Source organism: Myxine glutinosa, chromosome 5, assembly GCF_964187855.1.
Source record: "Myxine glutinosa chromosome 5, kmMyxGlut1.1, whole genome shotgun sequence".
NCBI lineage: Eukaryota > Metazoa > Chordata > Myxini > Myxiniformes > Myxinidae > Myxine > Myxine glutinosa.
Genome location: NC_136265.1, coordinates 51,978,730 through 51,991,719, shown reverse-complemented (window position 1 = coordinate 51,991,719; position 12,990 = coordinate 51,978,730). Strand labels below are relative to the sequence as shown.

Genomic DNA, 12,990 nt, shown 5'->3' with positions numbered 1-12,990 from the left:
CTGTGTGTTGTGAATGGCTATGCTCCTTGCATGTCTTTTCCAATTCAGGGATTCAAACCAGAGTGGAGGAGGGGGCTGCGGGTCGCCTCCACAAATCCTACAATGACCAGTTGAAGAAAGATTTTTGTTTTTACTACATTCGCACAAATTATAGAAGCCACGTGATCAACGTGGAGAATCAGCCGTCTTGAAATCGAGAATAATATCGTTTGAGTGAAGTACGCAGCACGTGATTCGCTTTTACTTCACGTTCGATACGTGTGTACCATTGTGTCAAACTCCACGACTCTGCCTTACAGTTCCCTCTGGTGCACCATGAACCGAGATCTCTCCGATGAAGATCACAGATCGAACCCCCCGGGATCTACGAGCGGTTCCGATGCAGGAAACTCGGTCGTTCCGGGAGATTCTCCCTCAGATCGCTGGTCCAGGGTCGGTCCACCCGAGAATGAAGACCAGGGAGATTCTCCCTCAGATCGCTGGTCCATGGTCGGTCCACCCGAGAATGAAGACCAGGGAGATTCTCCCTCAGATCGCTGGTCCAGGGTCGGTCCACCCGAGAATGAAGACCAGGGAGATTCTCCCTCAGATCGCTGGTCCAGGGTTGGTCCACCCGAGAATGAAGACCAGGGAGATTCTCCCTCAGATCGCTGGTCCAGGGTCGGTCCACCCGAGAATGAAGACCCGGGACCCGGTACGTGTCGTTCTCTCTGCACCTTATTGTTATTCTTCCCGTTACCGTGCCGGGTCTGTGCTGGTTCGTGCTGTGCACTATTTCACTGAATTTTCAGGAAATTTTCAGGAACTCATGCAAATGAGAAATCTCACGATGGCTTGAGTTAGGGAAAGCTGAGGTAAAATTGTCGAGATTACCGTGTACTACTGAGGTAAAAGGGTACAGGAAATACTGTGTAATACTGAGGAAAAAGGGCACACGGTTTATCGTGTAATACCAAGGTAAAGCTACAAATATTACCGTGTAATACTGAGGTGCAAGGGTACAAAGTTTACCGTGTAATACCGTGATAAAAGAGTATGGATTACCGTGTAACACCGAGGTAAAAGAATAGAGATTACCGTGTACTACCTAAGTGAAGGGGTATAGAGATTATCGTGTAATTGAGGTAAAATGGTACAAAGATGACCGGGTAATACTGAGGTAAAATGGTACAAAGATGACCGTGTAATACTGAGGTAAAAGGCTACAAAGATTACCGTGTAATGCCGAAGTAAAAGGGTACAAAGTTTACCGTGGAATACCGAGGTAAAAGGGTAGAGATTACCGTGTAATGCAGAGGCAAAATGGTACATCGTTTGCCGTGTAATACCGGGGTAAAAGGATAGAGACTACCGTGTACTGCTGAATTAAAAGGGTACAGACATTACCGTGTAATACTGAGGCAAAAGCGCAAAGTTTACCGTGTAATACTGAGGCAAAAGGGTAGAGAGGTTACCGTGTAATACAGAGGTTAAAGGGTACAAAGTTTACAGTGTAATACCAAGGTAAAAGGCTACAAAGATTACCGTGTAATACTGAGGTTAAAGGGTAGAAAGGGTACCGTGTAATACTGAGGTTAAAGGGTACATAGATCACTGCAGCTTGATGGAGTACTGCTCGACCCCCTGGGCTTGCTTCCCTCACACCTTGCTCAGCTCGCCGCAGCAGAAACCGAGGCCTTTAAGTTTATTGGAATCTCCCGCAATGAAGCTGAGTCTATGAGTCCATCAGGGTGGTATCACTACGCCATCGCAGACAGGTCGGTAGTCTGTCTTCTACCACCTCCTTTCTGGTCTTGCACCCTCTGCTCATTCCCTACTTCGTCCCCCTACCCCAGGTCTCTGCAGGGCTCTCACGGTCCACCATCAACCCCCTTCTGGTTAAACTACCAAAATTCCGGATCACTGCTCAGCTCCACTCATTTGTTCCTTTTTCTTCCTGTCTGTGGAATCAAATTCCACATCCTCTTCAATCTCATTCTTCCCTCCAGGTCTTCAAGACAACTGTTCATCGCCATCTCAGATCGCGCCCAATTCAAAACCATGATCTTTTCTACCCTACTTAATCCCACGCAAATCCCTCCCAATTTTCCAGTTTTTCCTCCTTGGGCTTTCCTTCTCCATGCATGCGTGTTTTGCGTCCTATTTTATCTATTACATCCTCATATACTCGGTGTGCCAGCTGTGCCACGAGCCTCGACTATGTATACAAAAAAAAATGAAACTCCTTTCCCCTGTAATTCCACATTGCCCTCACTCTAACATACCAACACACCTGATGTACCTTTTCCCGATCGTATACCTCTCCCAGTAATCTATTTTCACAGTCAAAAATATACTTCTCTCGACACATTCAAGGCATACGGACTGGGTGGCTTCAAGGCAGACGGACCGGGTGGCTTCAAGGCAGACGGACCGGGTGGCTTCAAGGCATACGGACCGGGTGGCTTCAAGGCATACGGACCGGGTGGCTTCAAGGCATACGGACCGGGTGGCTTCAAGGCATACGGACCGGGTGGCTTCAAGGCATACGGACCGGGTGGCTTCAAGGCATACGGACCGGGTGGCTTCAAGGCATACGGACCGGGTGGCTTCAAGGCATACGGACCGGGTGGCTTCAAGGCATACGGACCGGGTGGCTTCAAGGCATACGGACCGGGTGGCTTCAAGGCAGACGGACCGGGTGGCTTCAAGGCATACGGACCGGGTGGCTTCAAGGCATACGGACCGGGTGGCTTCAAGGCATACGGACCGGGTGGCTTCAAGGCATACGGACCGGGTGGCTTCAAGGCAGATGGACCGGGTGGCTTCAAGGCAGACGGACCGGGTGGCTTCAAGGCATACGGACCGGGTGGCTTCAAGGCATACGGACCGGGTGGCTTCAAGGCATACGGACCGGGTGGCTTCAAGGCATACGGACCGGGTGGCTTCAAGGCATACGGACCGGGTGGCTTCAAGGCATACGGACCGGGTGGCTTCAAGGCATACGGACCGGGTGGCTTCAAGGCATACGGACCGGGTGGCTTCAAGGCATACGGACCGGGTGGCTTCAAGGCATACGGACCGGGTGGCTTCAAGGCATACGGACCGGGTGGCTTCAAGGCATACGGACCGGGTGGCTTCAAGGCATACGGACCGGGTGGCTTCAAGGCATACGGACCGGGTGGCTTCAAGGCATACGGACCGGGTGGCTTCAAGGCATACGGACCGGGTGGCTTCAAGGCATACGGACCGGGTGGCTTCAAGGCATACGGACCGGGTGGCTTCAAGGCATACGGACCGGGTGACTTCAAGGCATACGGACCGGGTGGCCTCAAGGCATACGGACCGGGTGGCCTCAAGGCATACGGACCGGGTGGCTTCAAGGCATACTGACTGGGTGGCTTCAAGGTATACGGACTGGGTGGCTTCAAGGCATACTGACTGGGTGGCTTCAAGGCATACGGACTGGGTGGCATTCCTCTTCGGATCTCGGAGTAGTGTACTTCAGAACTTGCACCTGTACTTGCTCGTTCATTTTGCTTCTTTTTAAAAACTAAAACTTTTCCTCTTTCCTGGAAACCTACATTAGTCTAGCCTATTCTAAAGAAGGGTGATCATTCTAACCTCTCCAACTATTGTCCTTTTCCTCTCTTTAAATTTCCAAAGTCTTTCAATGTCTTCTCAATTCTCGTTTCCTCAAGAATCTTGAATCTCAGTCTTCTCTCTGACCATCAATATGGCTTTTGCAAGGGAAGGTGGGATCTACCAGTAATCTATCTATAATTCCAGTAATCTCTGTACGTCTGTACGTCTGTTTGTCTGTGACCGCTGTTTCTCGACAACCACGGGTCCGATATACTTTTAACTTGCCAGGTATATTGCTGGGGACCCGAGGATGTGCCTTTTCAAGGTTTCATATTAATCGGACAATTACTTACCGAGCTATGTCCAAAAAACGATTCAACCAATCAGAGAGCAGCGAACGATCGCGTGTGCCGAACGTGGAGGACACACTCTGCCTCGGATGGCACATTTGAGAGCGTATTCATTTATTTCACGTTTGCAAACTATGTTGGCGTTAAACTATGTTTTAAAACTAATAAAACCGAATTTGCGATTCATTCGCTTTCCTGCGCGTTTGTGCACGCGATGGCGATTTCTTTACCAAACTCCGGAAGCCGTTCGCTTTGGACCAAACCATTGCATGTAAATAGAGGGGGGGGATTGTCACCGTACTCGCAAGCCGTTCGCTTTGGACCAAACCATTTCATGTAAATAGAGGGGGGGGATATAATTTTAGATATAGATATAGTACGGGCAATGCCCTAGTATAGGAAAAGATATATCATGAAGGTCTGTTCTTCTCTGAGAGATTTTGGAGAATCATTTGTTGTAGTCCTTGATATGCCGAAGGCTTTTGACATTGTGTGACATCGAGGTTTGGTCTCCAAGCTTCCCTGTTTTGGTTTTCCTTCTTCACTGTGCTCTGTCATTTCCATCTCTCTCTCTCTCTCTCTCTCTCTGCCTCCCCCTCTCTCTCCCCCTCCCCCTCTTTCTCCCCCCTCCCCCTCTTTCTCCCCCCTCTCTCTCTCCCCCCTCTCTCTCCTCTCTCTCTCTCTATCTATCTATCTCTATCTCTCTATCTCTCTATCTCTCTCTCTCTCGCTCCTATCTCTCTCTCTCTCGCTCCTATCTCTCTCTCTCTCGCTCCTATCTCTCTCTCTCTCGCTCCTATCTCTCTCTCTCGCTCCTATCTCTCTCTCTCTCGCTCCTATCTCTCTCTCGCTCCTATCTCTCTCTCGCTCCTATCTCTCTCTCTCTCTCGCTCCTATCTCTCTCTCTCTCGCTCCTATCTCTCTCTCTCGCTCCTATCTCTCTCTCTCTCGCTCCTATCTCTCTCTCTCTGTTCCTCTCGCCTCTCTCTCTGTTCCTCTCGCCTCTCTCTCTGTTCCTCTCCTCTCTCTCTCTGTTCCTCTCGCCTCTCTCTCTGTTCCTCTCGCCTCTCTCTCTGTTCCTCTCGCCTCTCTCTCTGTTCCTCTCGCCTCTCTCTCTGTTCCTCTCGCCTCTCTCTCTGTTCCTCTCGCCTCTCTCTCTGTTCTCGCCTCTCTCTCTGTTCCTCTCGCCTCTCTCTCTGTTCCTCTCGCCTCTCTCTCTGTTCCTCTCCCCCCTCTCCCTCTCCCCTCTCCTCCCTCTCCCCTCTCTCCCTCTCCCTCCTCTCCCTCTCCCCTCTCTCTGTTCCTCTCCCCCTCTCTCTCTCCCTCCCTCTCCCCCCTCTCCGCCCTCTCTCTCTTTCCACCTCTCTCTCCCTCCCCTGCCTCTCTCGCTTCCCCTCTCTCTCTCTCTCTCTCTCTCTCTCTCTCTCGCTCCCCCCCTCTCTCTCTCTCTCGCTCCCCTCCTCTCTCTCTCGCTCCCCTCCGCTCTCTCTCTCTCCCCCCCTCTCTCTCCCTCTCCCCTCTCTCTCCCTCTCCCCTCTCTCTCCATCCCCCTCTCTTCCCCTTGCTCTCTCTCCCACCCCCCCTCTCTCTCTCCCCTTCTGTCTCTCTCTCTCCCCTTCTCTCTCCCTCTCCCTCTCCCCTCCTCTCTGTGTCCCTCTCCTCCTCTCTCTCTCTCTCTTTACCCTTCTCTCTCCCTCTCTCTCCCTCTCCCTCTCCCTCTCCCCTTCTCTCTCTCTCTCCCCCCCCTCCTCTCTCCCTCTCTGTCTCCCCCTCTCTCTCTATCCCCCCCCCCTCTCTCTCTCCCCCCCCTCTCTCTCTCCCCTTCTCTCTCCCTCTCCCTCTCTCCCTCTCCCTCTCCCTCCCCTCTCTCTCTCCCCCCCTTCTCTCTCCCTCTCCCCTCCTCTCTCTATATCCCCCTCTCTCTCCCTCTCCCTCCCCCCTCCTCTCTCTCTCTCCCTCTCTCCCTCTCCCTCCCCTCTCTCTCTCTCCCCCCATTCTCTCTCTCTCTCCCCTCCTCTCTCTCTCTCCCCCTCTCTCTCCCTCTCCCTCTCTCTCCCCCCCCCCTCTCTCTCTCCCCCCCATCTCTCTCCCTCTCCCCTCCTCTCTCTCTCCCCTTCTCTCTCCCTCTCCCTCCCCCCTCCCCCCTCTCTCTCTCTATCCCCCTCTCTCCCTCCATTCTATCATCTCGTATGTGTTGATGGTTCAACATTAGGGTGGTCCAAAAAACATCGATCTCTCCGATTTTGATGCTCTACTGGATTATTGTTAGAAATGGTCAAAAACATTCACCCACCAAATATTTTCGCTCAATTCCATCTAGAAACTCATACACACTTCAATTGAAATATGGCGTTTTTCACCAAATTTGGCTAAATGAGAACAATCCAATAGCAACCTAGGTGGAAAAAGTACATGCACTATTGTACTAAGCCATTTTGTGGTTCATGACTTTTTGCATGCGCATTGCGCCTGTGAGTGTGAAATCATCATGGTCGAAACATGTTTGACAATGCTTGAAACATGTTTGAAACATGTTCATACATGTCTGACTCATGTTTCGACCATGAGGACTTCACAGGGGTATGTACCATCAATGACATTATTTAGGGAAAAAATATTTCTAAAGTCTTTGTAAGTCATTAAAATTGACCAAAATGACAAATTTATATGTTGAGTGTGTATGAGTTCATAGATGACTCAGATGCAAAATATTTTTTGGGTGAATGATTTAGACCATTTCTAACAATAATCCAATAGAGCATCAAAATCCAGATAAAGAAGTGATTTTTTTGCATTTTTGGACCACCCTATTCAACATCTCGCTCCTTCCCTTCCAACAGCGGTGTCCCTCATGCTTCTGTCCTGTCTCCTACATTCTTCTTTCTTCTACAAATAACCAAATACATTTGTCTACTGACTACTCAACCTTACATTCCTCGACGTTTTTCACTTCTGCTCCATCTTCTCTTGCTCGATCTATATCTCGTTTCATCACAACTACCTGAGTTAGAAATTCTGATTTGGCCAGGATTTCTCATTGGGAAAATGTAATCAAGTTAAGCTTAAAATTCTTCCTATTTCCCTTCTTCTCTTCTCCATTTTCCCATCTCACGTGAAGGCTCTACAATGGTGCTATTTGATACAGTGAACATACTTGGGATAACTACCGATAACATCAAATCTATCTTGGAAACCTCACATTGTACAAATAGCTAAGGCTGCCTCAAGAAACTGGGAGTCCTCTTCAGATGTTGAAGATTCTTCTTGCCTGACCAGTTCTCCGATTATACAAACTACAAAGGATTGATTCATCCTTATAATATATATGGAGAACTGCCCTCACATATAGGAAAGTTGATGCTCTTCATATTTACTTGCCAGAGTTGAGTCGAACACAATCTGACTTATAAACTCTCCCAATCCCACCTCAAAACTCAACTTCTTTGAATTATGCCGTAATGAAGGATCTCTTTCCTTTTTATGCCTCCGCCGACGAAGTCACCGGAGGCATTATGTTTTCGGTTGTCAGTCCGTCCGTCCGTCCGTCTGTGATAGGTTTTCGTTACCGCGATAACTTGAGAACTGCTGAAGGGATCACTAGTCAAATTTGGTGCAGGTATGTACAATGATGGAAACATGCACTGATTAGCTTTTGGGGTCAAGAGGTCAAAGGTCATAACTTGAGAACGGCTGAAATGATCTAATTCAAACTTGGTACAGGTATGTATAATGATGTAACGATTAACTGATTAGATTTTGGGGGCAAACTTCAAAGGTCAACGTCCTAATTAATCTATAGCTTGAGAACAGCTGAAGTGATCGAATTCAAACTTGGTACAGGTGTGTATAATGATGTAAAGGTGAACTGATTATAATTCAGAGTCTAGAGGTCAAGGGTCAAAGTCTGTAATTAGTCTATAGCTAGAGAACGGCTGAAGTGATCTAATTCAAACTTGGTACACACATGTATAATGATGTAAAGATTGATTGGTTACATTTTGGGGTCAAGAGGTCAAAGGTCAAAGTCTGTAATTGGTCTATAACTTGAGAATGGATAAAGGGATCTGATTCAAACTTGGTACAGTTATGTATAATGAAGTAAAGATTAACTGATTAGATTTTGGGGTCCCGAGGTCAAAGGTCAGAGGTCATGTCAGGTAGAAATGTGATACCCTGTGAACAGCTGAAGGAATTTCAATTAAAACTTGGTACAGGTATGTATAATTATCAAAACATGAACTGATTAAATTTGGGGTCAAGAGGTCAAAGGTCAGCGGTCATGTCAGGTAAAAATGTGATAACTTGAGAACAGCTGAATGGATTTAAAACAAACTTGGTTCAAGTATTATAATGATGTAATAATGTGGGAGGAGGCATATCAGTCGACGTCGTGACGTCGAAGAGTGTTGTTCTTGTTCTATAGTTATGACTGTGGTTTCTGTCCTGAGAACTGCTTACTTGTATACCTCCACCATCAGTAAGACCATAAAATACTTGGCAGTCCATGACGTCACGTGATGATTGTGTGGCGTTGGTAACTCAGGGGTGGGCCGCTATGATCTTTGTTCCTTTCCCCTCTTTCCACTGTGCTCTGGAACTCTTTATCTTCTCATATCTTTCCAAACAGTTATCACCTCCCCTTTTCAACACGAAAATTTTCCAGTTCCTCAAAAACTCTGATTATTTTTCCTTCTCTTCACTTCTCTCAAGTTGTTTTTTTGTTTCCAGGTGTGTCAGCTCTATTACAAGCCTGAGCCAATTTATAAAAAAAAGACGTGGTCTTAGTGAGGATGATGCAGTCCGTAACTGTAGCCTTTAGCATAAAATATAAATTTTTGAGATTTGTGAAGCGAGTTTTTGTTGTTAATATGTTGTGATGAAGGTTTTTCATAAATTTATAACATTTCAGCATTTAAAATTTTGTGTTTTTTAATTTATAAATGGATTGTTTTTCTTTCAGATTTCATGGTTAAAGTGAAGGTGAAGTCCGAGTTTGTCAATGATTCGTTCCCTCAAGATGAAGGTTTGCACCACAAACACATTGTTGATGTAGCTTAATTGCTTATGGTAATAATGTTATAATCCAGGGTAAGCCAGGTCAGTCTTTCAGTTATGATATTCACTATTCAGGTCATGGCAGTCTTTTGGGACTGCCACTGGTAACATTAACCTAGTGCTACCTGCCGCATGGTCGAGTTGTCGACGACTAAACAAACATCCCTCACTGGCTTTGATAGTGGGGAGGGTGTCTGTGACACCCTGCCAGGACCAAAAACAACACCTGGCAAAGGGTGGATGAGCTTCCGTAGAGAGCCAACACCCATTCAGTAAGGAGATGGTGTCTCCTAAACGACACCCATCCCACTTGGACCTGTGGTGTGGTGTACCAAAGTTTGTTCATGACATTAAAAAAATTGGGATCTAAGGGGGTCTACAGTAGAGACCTGTCATGTCTGGTAAAAATGTGATGCTGAGAACAGAACAAAGAACAGGTAATAGGCGGAGGCATATTGGTGACTCGGTCGCATTGCTCTAGCTTAAAATGATTCTTCACCATTGAGGGATCGGGCGAAAAGCGATATATAACATGATATTTAAAAAAGTTATCGACTAGTTATTACAAAACTTGGTGGATGACTTGGGTAAGTGACAAGAACAAGCCGATTAGATTTTGGTTCATGCCGGATCCAGGTCTGACCTTTCAGTGGGATACAAAACGTAAACTGTTCAGCCTGCCAGCAGCATGCTCTCTCCCAAGTGCCGTTCTACTTCCCCGTGCGTTTGTTTCCTTGTTCTTGCTCTTGTTGTGATTACTGAAATCTTTCAAAATCTGGATTTTTGTTTTTCTTGATATTGTTGTGGATTTGAGAAATTGTTGTGTAAATTGTTGTGTAAATATCACCCTCTGTAAAATGTAATGAATTGTTGTAAATACCTCCAAGTGTAAAAGATCAAAGGGCGTCCTCCTAGTTATTTCATATACCACACGTAGCCAATCATATATCCTTCTTTTACAGTTATCTCCTTATTCTATGTAGGTTAAGGCTCTGTTCCCACTAGTTGACATTCTCCATTGCACCAAATGAAATAAGGTAGATCCCCTTTCATTCCCAAAGCCCCATTCCCAAAGCCTCGATTGCCAACTGCATTCGCCGCCATTGCCATGTGCTCCGGCTCGGAGAAGAAAGGCGTGTCTCCACCTCGTCATAGAAAGGAGGAGTGAGTCGGCCCCGCTCAACCAACCCAGCCAAAGGGGTTTGGCTTGAGCGGGCGGAGAAAGAACGATCGGGGAGGTTCAAAAAGGTTAGAGGGAGGGGCATATATAACCCGCACCACGAGGCCCCCACCTCAGACGAGCTTCAGGGAGAGACGGGAGACGCGTCCTGAGATGAGCCAGAGAAGCGGCAGATGAGCATCAGCCTTGAAATCCACCACCACCAGCTTGGAGCCACGCAGCTTTGACTCCGCCAGGGTGCTCGTATCGCGGCAGCCCGCACGACCGCAGCTAGGGCGTTGACGGCGGCTGCTGAACGTGCCGATCGAGGAAGGGCGGCGGCTGCTGACTCCCGGGCCGACCGTGCTCCGGTTCGAGTGGAGCGTTCCTCTCCTTCCAGTCCTTTCATTCCTGCCTGCAATAATTTCCCCATTCGTGTGAGTTTGCTCGTAGTCTGTTTTGTGTGTCTTGTCCTGGGGTATTAATTAAGACTGCATAGGTAAGCTAAGGTGCACTGTGTCCGCTTCTTCTTCTTCTGTTTTTACTTTATTATCCTTCCTTCTCCTTGGTTCCTTTCATTGTGTAAATAATAGTAATAAATATAGTAGCATTTCCAACCCTTTTGCCTTCGTCGTCTTCTTCTTCACATCCTTGTCGTTTTGGTGATTTCCCAATTGAATACCGGTGGCACGATTTGGCCAACGTTTAAGGAATCGGGTCTAGTCTTGGTAAACGGCTCACGCCACAGTTCGCTTCGCTCGGCGCAACATCCATTACGCTGCGGCCGTGAGCGGGGGGTGTTCCTTCGCGTACCGGGAAGCGCTGGTATTTAGGTCATAGGACTTGTGGGCCTAAAACCCTACCCAGCGCCGACAGGGCGTGGCATCATACCCCCGGGACCACGTCGGTCAGTAACAGACGAGGGGCTTAATCCCCCCTCGATAACGGGAACCGAGGCCGACGTCGGGTTCCGTAACAATATTTAATATCATTCCTTTTTTGTTTTAATTTTTTGCTCGATGTTTGTTGAAATGAAGTGCATTTTGCATTTGAAGCACAACATTTTAGTTGCCAAACATTTTTATTATTACTTGCAAAATCGAAGATTTTTCAAGTATATTGGTCGGTTGTGTTTGTGGTTCTGTCTGTCTTTGTTTGTCTGTTTGTCACCGGCCTACAGGTCACAATTTTCAACCGATCTTCACGAAACTTCACCAAATGGTAGAGTTGGTCAAAAGCAAGAAGCCTATTGTTTTTGGGGTCAATCGGTCAAAAGGTCAACATAGGCCAAAGGTCACCAACTTTGCTAAATTTCTATAATCCTCAATTTTCATCCGATTGACTTGAAATTTGAAGAGCACTTGCATATCTAGTCACTGAATTCAACCACCAAGTATTTTTGAGGTCAACATAGGCCAAAAGGTCAACATAGGCCAAATTTCTAAAATCCTCAATTTTCATCCAATTGACTTGAAATTTGAAGATGACTTACATATCTGGTCACTGAATTCAACCACCAAGTATTTTTGAGGTCAACATCGGCCAAATGGTCAACATAGGCCAAATTTCTAAAATCCTCAATTTTCCTCCGATTGACTTGAAATTTGAAGAGGACTTGCATATCTGGTCACTGAATTCAACCACAAATTATATTTTAGGTGAACATAGGCCAAAAGGTCAACATAGGCCAAATTTCTAAAATCCTCAATTTTCATCCAATTGACTTGAAATTTGAAGAGGACTTGCATATCTGGTCACTGAATTCAACCACGTGTTATATTTTAGGTAAACACAGGCCAAAAGGTCAACATAGGCCAAATATCTAAAATCACCAATTTTTATTTGATTGACTTGACCTTCTTAGAGGATTTATATATATGGTCACTGAATTCAACCACCATCTATTTTTGAGGTCAACATAGGCCAAATTTTTAATATCCTCAATTTTCATCCGATTGACTTGGAAATTGAACAGCATTTGCACATCGAGTCACTAAATAGGGAAACTAACTAGTTTTGAGGTCAAAAGGTCAAAGGTCAACTCAAGGTCAACCTTCCAAAATCATCATTTTTCATCTGAAAAATCGGCAATTTTCATCCTGTTGACCCGAGCTTTGATCAAGATTGTAAATTTTAATCTTCATGAAATGGACAATTTGCTGTATCAATGGAAAACTTGGGGGGGGGGGGGGTGGGATTTTGCAAGTATCGTGCTACGCATGACGTCTTCTTGTTTTATTGTTTATTATGTTGGAGGTTTGACCGTTTCATTTCAAAATCGTTTTTAAAAAGTTGTATGAAATGAATTGTGGCTCTTTCCTGAAATGACACAAGATTACATTGTTTGCAGGTCTGGTTCATCCAGTGAAGATGGAAATTTTTCAAAGTGAGTTATATCAGAGTTCACATGATGATTTGAGCAATGAGTGTGTAAAGCAGGAACCTTGTGATTCTCCTTCCCTGCAGCTGAAGAATGCTCCTCAGCTGCTTGAAGGTAAGCAAAGGCTTGCACAAAGCACGCAGCTCTATTTATTTTGTTAGCTTAACGATGAAATGCTTAATTTTGTTTTTTTTATATACAAGGTCTGTGCTCATGGAAGAGCTATGGCAGAACAGATCAGGGCACAACATAGCAAAGGAAACTGCAGGAGAAAGGGGAAACGCTGACAGCAGGGCAGAGAGAGAAATCTCGTAGTGGGTGTGTGTGTGTGTAAGTGTTTTAGACCTCCACAAAAAAAAAAGTAATTCATTTCTTCAAAATACCAACAGCATCAGAACAGCACCGGGCAACATATGGCACCCCTGCAAGAGTTCTTTTAAAATAACGATGAAAGAGTCTGGCTTTTTCATTGTTTTCCAAGC

General features: G+C 46.3%; 1 protein-coding gene across 1 annotated transcript in view; it reads left to right on the top strand.

The window, feature by feature from the left end:
* Positions 1-221: 221 nt before the first annotated feature.
* Positions 222-12,990, top strand: part of LOC137428616 (uncharacterized) — a 93,355-nt gene continuing 80,586 nt past the window's right edge. Inside the window, exons 1-3 of the mRNA XM_078777293.1 lie at positions 222-694; positions 8,875-8,937; positions 12,479-12,622. Of these exons, the coding sequence (XP_078633419.1) occupies positions 316-694; positions 8,875-8,937; positions 12,479-12,622 (586 nt within the window). The 5' untranslated portion in view covers positions 222-315. The remainder of the gene's footprint in view (positions 695-8,874; positions 8,938-12,478; positions 12,623-12,990) is intronic.